Source organism: Mastomys coucha, unplaced genomic scaffold, assembly GCF_008632895.1.
Source record: "Mastomys coucha isolate ucsf_1 unplaced genomic scaffold, UCSF_Mcou_1 pScaffold11, whole genome shotgun sequence".
NCBI lineage: Eukaryota > Metazoa > Chordata > Mammalia > Rodentia > Muridae > Mastomys > Mastomys coucha.
This window is the reverse complement of record NW_022196893.1, coordinates 18510601-18528265: the sequence shown is the minus strand read 5'-3', so window position 1 is coordinate 18528265 and position 17665 is coordinate 18510601. Positions and strand designations below refer to the sequence as shown.

Genomic DNA, 17665 nt, shown 5'->3' with positions numbered 1-17665 from the left:
TGGACTTCAGACATATCAATAGCATCCCCAAATCATATCTCTGAAGAGCTTTAGCCTGAAAAAGGAACACTGAGTTTCTGGATCCACCTGTTTGGGGACCAACCAATCAATGACCCCTCAAAGCATCCTGTTCTCAGATTGCATTTATTCCATTCCTGCTCCATCCTTCCACATATATCCCAGGGAACCCTGGCCAGTCCCTCTCACTGCCTTCCCCCAACACACATCCCCTGAGCCTGCATTCAGTAAGCACTTGCTACTTGCACACTAAAAGGAATCTGGCATGTCTATTAAGGTTGTCCCCACGGCAACAGGCAGAAGAACAAGAAGCTGTCACTGTGCCGGTGTTCCCTGGGGACAGAAGGTCTGAAGATGCATTCTGTGTCTCTGTGAAAGCTGGGGTTATTTATAAGGAGGGTTCAGGCTCTATCAGCGAGGCGAATCGGAGGGCCTGCTTCACTGCCTCTGTGCTCCTCAGAAGGAAGGGAACTGGCTAATAAAATCCACCTTCTCCAAGGCAGACGCTGGCTTTGGAAAGTGTATATTTTAAAGGCTGCATGACCTCTTCTAAATATACCCCGAAGGATCACATGGGCCCAGGAGGCTCCACACAGGACAATTCTGAAGGACTGGTCTGCCTACGGGCTCCCGAAGCTTCTTCTGCATCTTATCCTAGAGGAGCAGCTCTCAACCTGTGAGTCAGGACCCCTTTGGGGGTTGCATATCAGGTATCTTGTATATCTAATATTTAGATTATGATTCATAACCATAGCAAAATTACAGTTATGAAGCAGCAATGAAAAATTTTATGGTCGGGGGTCACCACAGCATGAGGAACTATATTAAAGGGTTACAGCTTTAGGAAGGTTGAGAAACACTTGTCCATAGCTTGTTTGCCCAAACATAGAACTTCTAGATGCACCAGGCCCTGTGAGGCCTGACACAAGACGAGGACACACAGAGAAACATGCAGGGCTGTCCCTGATGTTGGAGCCAAGGGCCATTAACTAGAAGCCACCCTCAGCACCAGAGGTCAATCTGCTGCAGCCCACAATAACTCAATTTGAACCTGACCTAGGGAGGGGATGGTCAAGGAGTTGGATTGTAGGTGATCTCTTACCCTCTTGAAACTTCCGATGGAACCTGTGTCTTGGAGGCACACCCTAGTCATTGAGGTAACCTTCCAGGGCACACAGCTGCGGTCTTCCTCATTGGAAGCAGGTCTGGAAAGGGCCCCTGGAATGGTTACCTGGTCCTTGCCTGGCTTTCAAGTTCATACCTCTGGAGCTGTAGCCAAGATTCTGTGACTCTGCCCTTGAGTTTCCTCAAGGGCAGCCTTGAAACAGTCACTCTCCTTGAAGGTGGGTTGAGGATTAAATGAGGTGACAGCTAAGAGCTGTCAGTTTGGTCACCTGCCAGGCCCATGTGCATGCTCAGCACCCCCAGATCTATGCCTTGACTCACTGTCACTGCAGAGATGACCCCGTCCTTACTTCAAGGTAAATGCTGACCCTGCAGCCAACTAATTTCTACAATGAGACCCTGGATCCCTCTGGGGTTCCCAGTGAGCAGAGAGAGATAGCTTAGGGAGACCCCTCTTCCCAGTAGTCTAGTCTATCAGTTTCCCTCCTGGAGCCAAACAACTAGGAAAGGAGTGGGGCCTAAGACCTCATTATAACCCACAAAGGCACTACTAGGAAGCAGAGTCCACATTTGAGCAATTGAAGGGGCAGCCTACAGCCCACTCTATATACCCTGGCTCCAGAGAACCCTAAAACCCAGATCCGTCTAAATAACAAGATGCAGGATTGCCACCTGACTACCCAGAGATGCCCCACAAAGCAGGGGACCAGTTGCTTCTCTGGCCACTCTGGCTGACACCATTCATTTCAGGCCCTTCGGGGTCCACGCTATGGATCTGGAGTCTCCAATGCTCAGCTTAAGTCAGGTCAATAGGAACCACTGTCCTGAGGCCTACTGTCTTGAGATAGTAGCTCTCCAATACATTGAGGCTCACACCCTCATGGTCCATCCCAGTTATCCCTGATGCTCAGGATCATGTTTCTGTAAACATGGTCAGCAAGACAATTTTTCCTTCAGCACCCAAGCCCAGGGGCTGCATGAGACAGCAGGGCCTGTTGGCCCTCTGTCCACACAGAAGGCATATGACAGACAGGTGCAATCTCTATGTATGCTCCTGGAAGAGCCAACTGGCAGCTCTCAGAGCCAGACCATGGCTGGAACCGTTCAGGCTTCTAACAGAATGTGCTACACCAGACTGGAGGTAGGGTGGGTGCTCCCTGTCAACAGAGGCGATTCCCTGACAAACTCAGCTTCTACATTCTCAGAAGAATTACACATGACAAAGAAACAACGTGAAAAGCAAGAGAAGCAACTAGAGCGCAAGCAAATACTCATGGCCCCAAGACACTGCTGGTCTGACAGTGGGCTTCTATTGCTGTAATAAAATGTCATGACCATAAAACAATTTGGGGAGGGAAGGGTTTATTTCACCTTATAATTCTCAGGTCACATCCTATCCCTAAGGGACATGAGAGCAGGAAAACAGAGGCAAAGACTGAACCAGAGGCCATTGTGGAATGCTCATTCCTGGTTTGCTCAGCCTACTTTCTTATAGCACCTAGGACCATTAGCCCAGGGATGGCACTGCTCACAGTGTACGGGGCCTCCCATATCAATCATCAATCAAGAAGCTATACCACAGGCTTGCCTGCAGGCCAATCTGGTGTGTGTGTGTGGGGGGGGAGGGGGTGGTGGTGGTATTTTCTTAACTGAAGTTTCCTCTTTCAAAAATAACTCTAGCTTGTGTCATGTTAACGTAAAACCAGCCATCACCGTAGGCCCCTTGTCAGCTTGACACACAAATGTCACTGTTAAAACGTAACCATCCTCAACATTCCATATTAATATTAATATCATCGTGCAAAACATTCCAACTTTTACAAGTCTGAGAATCCTTAAAAACTGAAACGCTTTAATAAGAGTTCAGTCTCAGTGAAGTATCCAGTCTCTTCCAAACCTCAAAGTTTCTCTAAAATATCTACATTTTCCCTAAAATCCTAAAATCTTGTAACTGAGGGCTTCTGTAAGATCAAGCATAAATGACTTACTTTCTTACTCTAAGGGAGCGGAGGAGCCAAGGCACAGTCACAATCAAATTAAAGCAAAACCAATGTCCAACAGTATAGAAGGGGCAACGTCAGACATCTTCTAGGTCACTTCTCTGACTCTGTTCTCTACAACCTATGGAGCTTTTCTCCTAAATCCAGAGCAGCTCTACTCCATGGCTGCTGCTGTCCATGGTACTGGCATGTCCAAAATGCTGGAGGCTCTTCAACTGGGATACACTGTCATCAGCAGCAATTCCATTCCCAGTCTCTCTTTTGGAACACACCCTTACACGTGGTACCTGGCCTCAACTTCTTTTCATGACTCTGTCAAGGCTGAGGCTTTCATTGCAATTACTGACAGCCTGTCCTGGCCACTCATGGTATGTGACTCTAGAGAACCCTAACTAAAACAAAGCCTCAGCTTGAGCTTTCCATGACCTCTTCAAAACCAGCTCCACCTGAGAGACTCTTCCATGGCCGAGTCCAGCTGTCAACGTGAGGTATGACTTTGACCGCTTCGGAGCCACACCCATCATGCACTGCTCGACTCTGAAGAAAAGACTCTGCCTCAGTCATAGTGGTCTTTTCTTAGTCGCAAGGTAATATTCCATCCCCAGATGACCAGAACCACAAACTCTTAGTTCAAAATATCACGCAAATGGCCCTGGTAGAGTCTCTGCCTCCCTAAGAAACTTTTGGAGGCAGGCCTCCATCACCTGCACTGTTCTCAGCATTATCTTCCAAGTTCCTACAACTTCTCATCAAGCTCTAAGAACCCAAAGACTTTTCTAGGCTGAAGTTCAAAAATCCTCCCAATAGATCTCCCCAAAAGATGGTTAAGTCCATCACAGCAATACCCCAATCCTGGCACCAATTTCCATCTAAGTTATGATTTTTTATGGCTATGCTAATACACCATGTCCATAAACAACGTGTGAAAGAAAGAGTTTATTTCATCTTACAACTATAAGGTCACAGTCCATCACTGCTGGAAGTCAGAGCAGGAACTCAACATAGGCACCTGGAGGCAGGAGCTGATACAGAAGCCATAAGAGAGCTGCTTACAGCCTTGCCCCTCACGGCTTGTTTAGCTTGCTTTTATATCACCAAGGACCAGCAGCCCCAGGATAGTACTGACTACATAGGCTCTCCCAGGGATAGTACTGACTACATAGGCTCTCCCATATTAATCATCAATCAAGAAGCTGCATTACAGGATTGCCCACAGGCTAACCTAGTAGGGACATTTTCTCAACTGAGGTTCTCTCTTCTCAAATCACTCTAACTTAGGTTGAATTGGTATAAAACTAGCAGCACAGGGCTGTTGCATCACCCCAGAGACCTGCCTGGAGTGATCCTCATATGGGTGGGCTGGGATAGTTTCAAAGTTCTGTTCTATTATCCAAGCTAGACTCAGGTCTGTATGCGTCCTGTCCTTAGGAGCAGGAAATGAATCAGCAGAGGTCTGAAAGTGGCTGGGAGTCGTCCTTCCAGTCACACTAACTCCCAGGTCTCCTTTCTGTCCTTCCAGTCGTACTACGGGTCACATGCATAGAGTAGCCAGCCTGATCTCACTCATTGGGAAACTTTCTCCAAAAGATGAGGACCTTGGAGCCTGTCATGGCACTGAACCCAGATGCCTAGGAGATGGGGCTGGAGAAGTGTATGGTGAGTCTAGCTTCCACTTCCTGCTGTGCTGTTCCAACGAAGTGCCTATTTGCTAAAGAAAAGGCCTAAGACCACTTGGGCATTGTGAAGGTTGCCAGCTGTGTACCATGGAGTCTAGACGGGGCTTCAAGAACGCATCCAGCAGTGCCAGGGCCAGCAACTAGGAGTTGAGCAGGATGCAGGCACCATCCATAGAAGCCAGGCCTTCCTGAGGGACGCCACTTCTACCAGACTGCCAATATTTGCTCATCCTTCTCTGTAGAAGGTGGCAGTGCCTCAGGTTTTATCAGTTCCGTGGAGGACAGTGAGACTGCAGACAGGGCCTACCCTTGTGTTGAGCACACAGTCCAGCTGGGGGGTAGGGAAACTACAGGGCAGCTGCTGCCCAGAACCAGGACCTATCGATTCCCCCCAACCTATCCACAGTACATGACCTTTGTAGCTCTACCCACATGGATGTGGTACTTATTGTTAGCTTGGCACTTAGTAATCAGGATACCAGCCTCCTGGAAAACATATTCACCCAACTCACTGAGGACACTCCTGGTGAACCCTACGTGAGAGGGGAAGTAACTGAGCGTAAGAACAGGGTGTCCCCGTCACCCTCACCAGGCCAGTGCTGACATCTGTTCTAGTTCCTTTGTGAGCCCTAGACCCCAGGTTTGGCCCCAGTCCTGAAGTGGACCAGTGTGGAAGTGAACCTGTGTGGCCACTCCCAGCCACCCGGCCCCTCATACTGGCCAGTATTTCACTTTCTTCATAGGAAACTCCTCTCTTAGAAACGATTTGTGGAGGCCTGTCAAACTTATGGGATCCCCTCTCCCTTTACCACCATCACCAGCACCACCAGCATTACCACCAGATCAGGGAGGTCACAGGATGCAGCCGGGCAATCACAGTGCGAAGAGGACACAGAGGCAGGGTCGAGCCTTTTCATGAACTTTCTAGCATTCACCCAACTCAGAGGAGGAAGGAGTGAAAGGGACCCAGGCAGAACAGTGGGAGGGAGGCAGGACCACTGTGTCATGGTTACTCAAGTGATGTGCTGAGGCCCTGCTGCTCTAAACGGGCATGAGTTATTCCACTTCATGCACCGCCTGTCTGCCATGCCACCAAGAGGCTATGGGCTCTGTCTTCCTTTGACCTCTTGGGCCTAGCCTCAGAAATCCACAGCCTGCCCTTAGTTCTTACTAGGCCACACTTCTTCAGTAAAAAGGCCCTGTCTTCCCTTCCTCTGGACACTGCCTGGCCTCTGTGGGATTTGGAATGCTCTGGGAAGGCTCGGCTCCAAGCTGCCAAATACAGGATGGGCCACAAAAGCAGAGAACAGGCTGGAGCTGGATCCCGTCTCTACCATTCTTGTTGTAGATGAGAAGCCTGTGGAGATAGGGTGCAGAGTGTCTACAAGTGTGATGTGTGTTTGTGTGGGATATATACATGTGTGTGTATGTAGAGGGCATACATTTGTGTGTGAGATATGTGTGTGTACTGTGTGTTTGCAAGTGTGGTTTGGGTTTGTGTGGGAAATATGTGCAGTATGTGTTTTCACATGCTTGTGTAAGATGTGTATATGGGGGTGTGTGCTTGTGTTAGTTGTGAATGGAATGTGGCATATAAATGGGAAGTAACATGGTATGGTAGTATGTATAGCACATGGAATGGATGTGCTTTACATGGATGTATCTATAGTGTATATTTGTGTGTGTTCTGTCTGTAGGAAGTGTGTACAGATGTTGTTTGCATAGTACCTGTGTGATAAAATGTGAAGTATACACACATTTGAGTGTATCTGTATGTGTATATAGGCAACATATATAGTATATTTACATATGCAGAGTGTGATATATTTAAGTATTTTGTATGTTATGCATTATGTGCAATGGGTATGATATATACATGTGCATATATGGTGTGTGTTTGGCATTTATATGTTGTATTTATAGGTATACAGTATATGTATACATTTTATGTGTGTGGTTTATATGTGTGGCAAGTGTGTCTCTGTCGTATGGGGTACTAGAAGTTACAAGGTGTTAATATATTATGTGTATATGTGGGATATATGTGCATGACATGTTAATATATTTTGCACACATGTGGGCTACATGTACAGAAGGTATTGATAAGCCACAATTATATGGAAGGGGTATGTGTAGTAATGCGTCAATGTACATGTTGGTTATATGCACACATGGTATGTGTTTACATGTGCTGTGTTTATTTGGTCTACAGTGTATATATGAGTTGTACATCATGAATATGTATATTGTATATAGGTAGTATGACTGCATGTGGTGTTAATATGGGATATATATGTATATGTCTTGTATGTATATGTGATGTGGTTATACATAACATGAATATGGAACATGTTTATATAGTACATGTGATGCGTTGTAGCATGTGTAAGCTGTGCATATATGTTACGTGTGCCTGGTTTGTACAATGAGGTGTGTGTGATGCCTGTGCGTACTCCACTGCTACAGTTCCATGCCTCCTGGACAAGGGCGAGTTAAGCTGCAGATGATATCCAAATGCAAGGAAAAGAGAAGCCTTGTGGGGAGGAGTTGCAACACAGGCAGGATGGGGTCCATGGATGGAGGAAAGAGACCAGAAGAGGCAGACCCCACTTAGTAAAGAAAATGTGTGCTGGCATATATATGCCACAGGTAGACTTGTAGTCGTAGGAGTCACGGTGAAGTTTTCATGTATAGTAGGGCCCTAGGAGGCTATAGGCGTTCACACAACACCCATGGATCCACTCGTATAGAAACAAGGAGAGGGAGCAGCCCCCACCCCACCCTCATTACACAGCTGTATTTTTAATCAAGTTCATAATACATGCTCATGAATTTATATGCTTATGCAAATTACGTACGATATAAACATCTCGGTATTTAATTAATATGTAATCATAGGCATGAACACAAACCCCTGACTTATGAAAAGGTCAGCAGTGGACATCCTAAGGCTGCCCCTTCTGACACCCTGTATATTAACAAATATACTGCCTGGGCTGAGCAAGCAGTCAGGTTCACCAGAGTCAAGGATTGGACCTGGCTTTCAAATACTGAGTTTATGTCAGAGCAAGACAGAAGACTGAGTTTCCCAAGATGCACAGGGAAGACCAGCTCTGCAAGTGCGCAGCCAGTCCCCAAGTGGACAGTCTGTTTAGATACCCTAGCGCTGCTCATCCCTACCGCTGCCTGTCTCTCAAGGGTCTTCCTGTTGGCTCTGTGCTGGAGAGCTGGGAAATTGTGGCTTCTGGCAAGCCACAGTGAGCCAGTGTGCATCACTTCCATTACCAACCCCTTCATGTTTTAACTTTTACAGTTGTCAGACATTCGGCAGATGAGAATCCTATTATGGTGAATGTGGGTTTTATTTAGATTCTGTGTCACACAGGAAGTGATAGTAAATGATGATAAAGGAGCTGGTTATTTCAATGCTTTCCCAATCCCATCCCTCTCTAGCAAGCTGTTCGCTTGCTTACCTGGCCTCTCAGTAAAGGCTACAAGAAGGCTAGGGAGAAGCAGACGTTGGGCATGGGAAATATAGAGCTCTGTATCCTGATAAGGACAGAGAAGATAGCACTGGGGAGCCCTGAAATCCATGGGCAAAGCTGGGACCCTTTACATGCAGCCCTGAGTCATGTTGGAGAGGATGTGAGATTCAGACTGGCTCGGGGAACTTAAGAGAACCCAGGTCTGCAAAAAGCCCTTTCCTTAAACATCCAGACTTCAGCCCTCAGTGCATCGTGGGATCTAGGCTAGAGCCGAGCACAGCTCAGCCTCTCTCTACCAAGAACAGCCAGGCTGCTCTAAACAGCCTCAGGCCCCTATACAACCCCAGTGGGCTCCACCTGGCTCTGCCCACTGCCATAGCCTGTCCAGGGAAACAAGGATTTATAACAGGAATGAGTCACTTTTTAAATTCAGTAATTTTGTAAAAAAACAAAAATCAAAACAAAACTTTAATTTTATTGTATTAATACTTTTGCCTGAATGCATGTCTGTTTGCCATGTGGTATGTGCGCCTGGTCCCCGTGGAGGTAAGGAGAGGACATCAGATACTCTGGAAGTGAGTTACAGGTCTCAGGTTCTCAGCAAAGGCAGCCAGTGCTCTTAACTGCAGAGCCACCTCTCCAGCCCCATCAACAAGTATTTTTTTAAAATAATAATTTCTTAGGACCAGTAACTGGTATGTTGTTCAAATTCATTGTTTTATTTTTTATTTGTTGTTATTTTATTTTATTTTTTATTTTATTTTAAGACAGGGTTTCTCTGTGTAACAACAGCACTGGATGTCCTAGAATTTGCTCTGTAGACCAGGCTGGCCTCGAACTCACAGAGGCCTCCTGAGTACTGGAATTGAAGGTGTGTGCCACCATGCCTGGCTCTCGGTCCATTTTTTCAAAAGATGGCCTACAACTGAGAAGATAGGGAAATTGGTAAAGTGCCAGCCAGTAGGCTTAGAGGCAAATTCTGATTCCCAGAAACCATGAAGCAAATTAACAAACAAACAAATAAACCTATTTACAAACTGGGCTTGGAAGTGTAGCCTGTAATTCTAGTATTGGAGAGGCAGAAAGGTGCATCCCTTGGGCTCACTGGCCACTCAGCCTAGCTTGTCACTGAGTTCCAAAGCAGAGAAAGACCCTGTCTTAGGGGGTTGCGGGGCACAGCATCTAAAGAAAGATATCCAAGGTTGACCTGTGGCTTCTACATATGCAGGTACAACTTCTACAGACACACATACATACAAGCATACACACATGCAAAGACACACAAAAATCCCTAAAAATAAAAATAAAATAAAATAAAAAAACTAACTGACCAATGTCAGAGATATACAAGTGCCCTGGGACTGGTGTAGGTCCTGCATGGATGCTGTCACTTAGTGATTTCTACTGAAATAAAACCTAGGACCCCTGCATGCCTGCCCAGGGTTAAGTGTGTCTCTTTCAGTGTGACCACACAGGCTCACAGAATATACTCAACTTCCGAAGTAGTGACCTAATGAAATAAATTAAAGTTGAATCCTATTTGCTCAATCAACAGTCAGCTCAGGGAGCAGCTGAACAGGATAATGCTGGGTGAGGTGACTCTAAGTTCCGGGAACTAAGATGCTGGGACATTGTGCTGGGGGAGCCAGACACAGGTGCTCATCTCCCCACAAGCTCTCAGAAGTAACCCAAGAAAGAGGCTTTTTGATAGCATGCTTGCCTCACGCAACTCTCGCCTAGCCATCAGTAGGATTTACAAGGACAGAGAGTTAAATCTCAAATCCACAGCTAATGGAAACACACAGGGATGTCTCTCTCTGCCAAAGAAGAAGTTGGTGGGTTAAATCTTGGTCCTGTCTCCTTTGGGCCCCACAGGTCAGAAATTCATGGACCGCTACAGACAGCCAGGAATGGGTGTTTCTTACAGAACTAACGATCCAAACCAGACCTTGTGCTGCTGGCCCCTGGCTCAGGTGTTTCAAAGACTTTAAGAATGTTTGTAATCCCAGCTGTTACCCTAACACCATGTCCCAAGTCCCACACAAAGAAGACATCTGTGGGCTTAGCCTCCTGCTCCCCCATCTTCATCCTGCAACCACCCTGCTTTGCTCCCATAAGGATGTGGTAGCGTCCAAGCAGGGCTCCTGACACATCCACCCTTGCCCTGGTCTGTCCTAGCTAGAAGTACAAACCTGGCACAAACAAGCAAGGCTTGGTAATATCCTAGCGGGTAGTTAGGGCACCCCACTGATGCCTGAACCCCACACTTCAGCTATGGTCACCTGCCCCCAGCCCTCTGAGTAGGCATGCTGAGCAAGACCTGTTCTAACAGAAACTGGACAATCCGGGGCTGCAATTAGGACCACAATTCTCCTCTCTCTGGGTTCACAACCCTATTCATCTTGGCAATCGCTTGCAAGACAGGCCAGCCAGAGTGGGATGGATTAGCCACGGGGTAGCCTGTATCTCCACATAAAAGAGAAAATATGGGAAAAATGGCCCCCTGGATCCCCCATTCTTCACCCCTTGGGGAAAAAAACTAGATTCATGGAAATGGCTATTTATTCAGCTCTTTCTCAATCCCCCCCGCCCCAGGCAACAAGTCCCAATTGTCCAAACTGCTTAGCTCTCTCTGTCTCCTAGTAGATCCCAGCCTGCAACCCAAGCCTCCCAGAAGAGCCCTGTGACTCCCCTGGGAACCGTGGTCTTCAGCCTCTCACTCAACACCCTAAGGCCCATCCTGAGCCTCCTGCTTCTAATACCAGAGACTGAAAAAGACAGACAAACAAGCAAACAAGACAAGGATGCCATCCCTGACCTCTTGGACAGAAGGCAAAAGACACTGGGATCCAGGGTCACAGAAGCAAACAAGTCAGAGTGGACAACAGGGCTCACAAGCTCCCACAGGGAAGACTGGGTAACCACTCAGACTCTTCGTCCTCAAGAGCAGCCTCCAGGACAGTGCCTTCATGTCCGATGACCCCATGGCCAACATGCCCTACCTCCGTGCCTTACTCTACTCTATAGACAACATAGATACATATACAACATGCAGATGTCTATCCACACCAAATGCCCGGGGCTTTGTCCTGCGAATCTATCCTTAGGAGACATTCCCCACTACCACCCCAGAGCACAGGTGCCAAGGCATACTGCCTTTGTGACCTCACACTTGGCCACCAGGGACACAAGAACTTCCATCTTGATCAAAGGACCAAATCTAATAGCTTAGAAGACTCCGGGACTGATTTGTCCCCACCAGTCCCAGGCAGAAGGAACCCATTTACTGGGTTGCATGTCTCCTAAATGACCAGCATCTCTTTGTGGCCAGGCCACATATGACTATAACACAATAACTCAAGCAGGCTGGATGAACTCAGAGCAGCCCCAACACCTTAAGATCCATGTTTTCCCCTCAGGTGAATACCCCAGCAAACAAAGAAGCAGTGGAAAGGGTAGAGAACTTGTATCCCAAACAAGGTCTCAAAGTATAAGGAACCCCGTGTCCTGGAGTGTGTGGCACACCATGTCACTATGTGGTCTTCTCCATAGCCCCCTCCCCCAACACACACACACAACACACACACACACACACACACACACACACACACACACACACACAGCTGTCTAGCAGATGATAACAACTTGAGGATAGCCCTGGGGGTTGGCATGAGGGCTGAAGGAAATGACTCGTTTGCAGGAAAGAGTTATCTTAATAGCAGGGGACCCCAGCCCGTGGCAGAACCACCCACTCATGAAGCAGATCACCTAAAGTTGAGGGAAGACCGGCCTCTAACTCCAAGAAGGGCCTGTAAGCTCCAACTGAGCAGGCTCACCTGCCTAAAAGCAAAACCAGCTACTTTCTCCAAAGCAGCACCTGAAATCAAGGGAGAACAATCTTAACAATGTACAGCAGGCCAGAATGCTCCCAGGAACCAGGAAGCTCCCAGCATCCAGGAGCTCACTAATTAGGCAGGGAAGCCATAGAATATCGCAAGCCTTTCATCGTTAGAAACCCGGGGGTAGTGAGAACATCGGTAGGAATCTACAACAGTACTTTCCAGGGCTCAGTGTTTCCTGCTGACCTAGGGGAGGGCTAGCCAGTACAGGCATGGCCGGTGCAAGGGCACTAGCGACCACCTACAGTGGGTGCCCACCAGAGCAGGCTGAGCCCAGAGACACCAAGACTAAAGGGCAAGAAGTTTCCAACAGTGTCCACTATTTGCCGCCTACCAGTGTACACCAAACAAGCCAATGGCAAGAATCCCAATGGGCTGCCATGATCACAAGAGTCCAAGGTGTACCACACAAGTCTCACAGAGTTTCCAGAACTGGATGGGACAATCCTGCGATCTGGAACGGACCAGGAGGGCAAAGGAAGCCAGAAGCTGAGTGTTTTCCAGTTCTAGGCATTCTGGTGATGAAGAATTCTGCTCACCTGGCCTATGTCTGGTGGGTACCCTACCCGATCTGTAAAGCTGCATGGGACATGGGTGCAGTTTCCCCAGTCCTCACTCACTCTCTGACAATCTTTGCATCCCCAGCCCCCAATCCATTCAGTCCTGGCCTGCTCAGCACTGGCTTCAGCCAGGCTGCCAAAGTGGAGCGCTGGTGCCACCTACCGAGGGCCGATGGCATGCGGGTAGGCGCAACTGCCACCGAGCCTTGCGGGGCAGGGGATGGCAACCGCAGCCTGGGCTTAAGCCTGGGCTCCAAGACTACACTGGAGCTAGCCAGGCCCCGGTACTCCCGGGCTCGCAGCTAATCCGCGCCGACCGTGAACCCAGAGGCACCGAGGGGCGGCAGATCCAGCGCTGGGCTCTGGGAAGGCTCGCGCCATCGGCTACTCTGGCCCCGCGGAGCCTCGGCCCACCTCGCTGGCAGCGCTGGAAGATGCTGGAAACAGTATCACGCGCAGGGGCCGCCGCGGGCAGTGTAGGGTACCGCGCGCGCCGGGGACAATTACCTTCTTTGAGGAACTGCGCGTGAATCACCAGGACGAGGAAGCAGCAGAGCGCGGCCCCTGCGAGTGCCCAGAGCGCCTTCAGGAGCTGCATCGCGGAGTGCCAACTCGGCCGACGCCCCCGAAGTCGCGCAGCGAAGGTCCAGGAGCCGCATCAGCGCCCCGCTGGGTGCAGCCGCTTTGGCCGCCCGATCGCGCCCTCCATCCGCCGCCAACGCCGCGCTCCGCCGCGACTGGAGGCGCCACTCCGGGAGGCGATCTGTGTCTTTTGGGCAGGGGGAGGGGACGACGCGGGGGAGGGCGCCGAGGAGGGGGCGGGCGGGGGCGGGGAGGTTAGCAGAAAGTCTCGGGCCGCGGCGGCCGCCGCTCCGGCCACTCGGCCACCATCGCGCGCTGCGGGGCGCCGGGGGCCCGGGAGCGGGGGACTGGCCGCCGCGGCCCCATGAATCAGCCCCGCCGCCGCCCCCGGAGCCGCGCCGCCAGCAGGGCCCAGACCGGCCGCGGATTGCGCAACGGCCCGGCGGGTTGGGGGTCCGGCGCGGCCCCGGCTCTGGTCGCCTGTCGCCCCGCGCCAGAGATCGGCGTCGCCTCCCTCCACTGCTCTGTTGCCGCCGCTGCCGCCTTCTCGGGCTCCGCCGCCGCCGCTGCCCGCTCTCGCTCCGGCGGGGGGCTTAGGGGGCCGCTCCGCCGCCGCTGCCACCGCCGCGCAGAGGCAGCTTCAGGGCCGGGGCTGCGCGCCGCTCGCGGAGCCGCAGCACCATCGCCACCGCCGGGGCCCGAGCGGCCCGGCCGAGTCCGCCGCAGTCCAACTTGCACGGCCCGGAGCCGCCGGGCCGGTCCCCTCACCCCGGACGGTGCGGGCCTCCGCGCGGGAGAGCGCGCCTCCGCCTCTGCAGCCCGGACGAGGCCGGGCCCAGCGCTGCCGCGAGCCGCCCGCGCTGGCAGGGGACGCCGGGGGCGACGCTGAGGGTGGCCGCGCCGACAGGTGGGGCCGGAGACGCTGCGCGCTTCGCCGCCCGCGGGACGCTGCCGCTCCGGTGCCGGTGGCGCGCGCCCGCCGCTCGGCTCGGCGTCTTTGCGAGCTGCGGCGGGAACGGGAGCGCGACGTGGGTCTCTGTCGGCCCAGGCGGCCAGGCCGCGCTGCCTCGGACTCTGGCCCGCGCCTGCCGCCGTCTGTGCAGCGCCCGGGCCGCCGAGCTGCCGATGCGCACTGGGCCGCGGAGGGGACCCGGGGGACCTGGCCGCCCTGCAGCGCCCCCGTCTGGCGTGCCGGAGGGTCAGGTGGGGCTGGTCCAGCTGAAAACTGCGGGTCGGGCTCCACCTAGGTGCGCTGGGGCCTCACTGCAGAGCGGCCGGGTTGGCGCCGCTAGTGGGGGAAGCGAGCCCAGCCCCCAACCGGCTCCTACCCCGGGTCCTGGGAAGAAGAATGCAGAACCACAAGGAGGACTAGCGGGCTGACGTGCTGCTAGACAGGTTCAGGGCAGGCTGCTCTCCGTAGGCGGTTTCGAGGGGGTTGAAAATAGCACAGGCGACCAGAAACACACAGCCTTTCCCCACCACCACATTGCATCCTGGGTCTCCTGAGTGCCCGCCTCCAGCCAGCTGCGGGACACCCAATGGCACAGGCAGTGGATGCCCACAGCCAGCCCCAGAGGAAGCCAGCAGGCATTTCCCTGCCGCCGCCTCCATTCTTCCGCAAGGAAGAGCCGGCGTTTGTGTCTGGAGGCACAGAGCTAAAGGCAGAGCTGTCCTTTTTAGAGGGGCCCTCCATGCTAACAGCACCAGGACTAGCATGGAAGGCCTGAAGGCACTTTTGAATTGAAATTCAAATGCTCAGCTTAGAGCCTTGGGTAGGAACCCAGGGACCTAGGCTTAGCCTGTGTGGCATGCCGGGGTGGGCGTTGTCTGGGGTCTGAGGCTCATCAGCTTCACATGTCATGTAAGAAAAGAGGCCAGTTCTGAAGGGCTCTTGGAGGTCAGAAAAATCAAACTTTCCACTTGGGGAAACTGAGGTCTGTAGTAACAGGATGACCAATAACTATTAAAGGTAGAGCCAACTGGCCAATCAAACTTGATGCCTGACCAGACTTTACTATGCCCACACCTGGGCAGAAGAGGGGCCTGTTGGAAAGCAGTTTGTCTCTGTGGCTGCCAACACCCCTCTCTAACCCCTGAAGAGACAAGTGTTAGTCAGAACTCCCACCCCAACGGTTGACAAAAGGACCTTGCAACAGCTAACCAACTAAACAATTCAGAATCTACCATGGGAGGGACTTGGCATTCTATTGAGCAGTTCCCTGGAGCCCTTCCATGAAATAATTGCCCCCACCTTACCATCTTAAGTACTCCTACAAATCTTATGGCAAAGCCTTTCCTGCAGCAGCCTCAGGATCCTGTCGGGTCCATTTTGAGAAGCCTGACCTCCGCCAAGGTCGCTGGCCTACACACCTCACCTGGAACAGTGTGCTCCACTTCGAAGGGGCCAGGGTTTGGTGGGTGCTCATCATGCGCACCCAGATTTGGTCCCAAAGAGACTGCAATCAGAGAAGACCCACCCCTGACTTTTGCTTTGTCCCCAATCTGATCACTATCTGAAAAAGAACTAGCCGTTTGAAGTATCTTTTTGCAAACTGAATTTATAAAAGAAAAAGAAAGATCCTACAGAAATTCATGGCCCACCAATTAATTCATTCCCACTGGATAGTGTGTGTGTGTGTGTGTGTGTGTGTGTGTGTGTGTGTGTCCAATCTTAGGACCCAAAGGATCCTGCCCCAGGTACCAAGCCCTCCTATTGGGCTGGCAGGTGGTAGTGCTGGTGCCCTTCACAGAAACTACAGGTAAAAAGCCAAGAACTTGAGTCTGGCACCCAGGGAGCAGATGAACTGTGCCAAACTGAGAAGCCCGCTGGGTTTAAGACAACAAGTGCACATTCACCTGACTAGTGGAAACCCCCACAGGCTTCAGGAGGAATACCAGGGGCTGTGGACACAAAGGAAAAAAAATCATTAGACTGTGGCAGAGTGAAGTTCAAGAGCTGGCAGGCCAAGGAAATTCAAGTGCTGAGAGCTGGGTGTAGGAGAGGAGCCATCTGAAGAGTGCCCTTTCCCTCACCATGCCAAATAGTTGGCACCATCTGAGCCACCCATTGAGCCTGCTGATGGAAGAGTACTTAGCCAAACAGCTACATCACCAAAGATGCAGGACCCCTAGACCCCAGTAACTGCTGCTGCCAGGACAGTTACCTGAAGAAGCCATGATGTGCTGCCCAAAGAGGGACAGTCCCCTCATGCCACACACCTGAGGTATGGGAATCCAGATGGAAGGGAAGGGGATCTTCTACGTTACATATCTCTAGGTATAAGTGACTAGTGCCTTTAATTAGGCCTGAGAGCAGTAAACGCAATAGTTTAGCTGTGGCTGTGACTTTGTCACCAACAGAAATCACAGGTATTTTCATATCAAGTTACAGATCTATGGCTATCACAGTACATTGCTATGTTCCCCATTATTTCAAATTACAGTCATTCTACAGCTAGGCTTTTCATGTAATGCTTTAATAAAGACGCAAACATACCCTTGATTCAAAATGGTTTTTATTTTTTTTAACATTTGATAACTACATTTAATATAATTGGCTTTCTTAGGGATCTCATGTATGTTTATATTATTCTAAGACAGGTTCCACAGACTTCAGTGGTTAGCCAATTATGCCCATGACCCCTGCCCTTGTGGGAAATTCAGGGATGCATACATAACTGGTGTGGCATGGGGTGGAATGGAGGACCTTCACGCAACATAGCCTAAATATTTGGACACTACAGTGCCCCAGACATGATATTTCACCAGGCCAGCACATCCTGGGGGAGGCTGTTTGACCCTAAGCTCTAAGCCCACTTCCAAAGAGGCTTATGTGTTTGCACGCACGCACATGTGCATGGATGTGAACATACACAATTTCCAGAGAACATAGGCAGCATACCAGAGAGTAGTGGCCCACAGCATCCCCTGACCAGTTACTGCCTATTGACCCCTCACTATTTACTCACAAATTCTACACCCTGGACATTGCTATACCCTGTCTGGTTCTGGCCCTTTAAAGATCCTAACCAATCACTGCATACTGAATATTTATGGTATGTTGACAATTTACAACACCCTAACCATGTGTTGTATTCTGACTGTTTCCTGAACACTGACCAGTTACTGCTCTCTGACTGTAGACCTCCAGCTTCCCTCCCATGTAGCAGAGCCTGACAGATCGGTTCACCAGGTATCTACAGAAAGCCAAGGCCAGAGAAAGGAGGCCAAAGACATACATGCCACAGCTAACTCTGAGAAGACAGAAATGATTCAGGGACAAAGAAAGGAACCATAACAATCCTAAACTACATCATCATT

At 50.7% G+C, this 17665-nt stretch overlaps 1 protein-coding gene across 2 annotated transcripts in view; it reads right to left on the bottom strand.

The window, feature by feature from the left end:
* Positions 1 to 17665, bottom strand: part of Tafa5 (TAFA chemokine like family member 5) — a 224096-nt gene that overhangs the window by 130306 nt on the left and 76125 nt on the right. The window contains exon 1 of one of the 2 annotated variants that reach the window (XM_031352228.1): positions 13271 to 13604. The exons of the other annotated variant lie outside the window; for it this stretch is intronic. Coding sequence (XP_031208088.1) covers positions 13271 to 13361 — 91 coding nt within the window. The 5' untranslated portion in view covers positions 13362 to 13604. Of the gene's footprint in view, positions 1 to 13270; positions 13605 to 17665 lie in introns of those variants that run through there. 2 annotated transcript variants of the gene reach the window in all.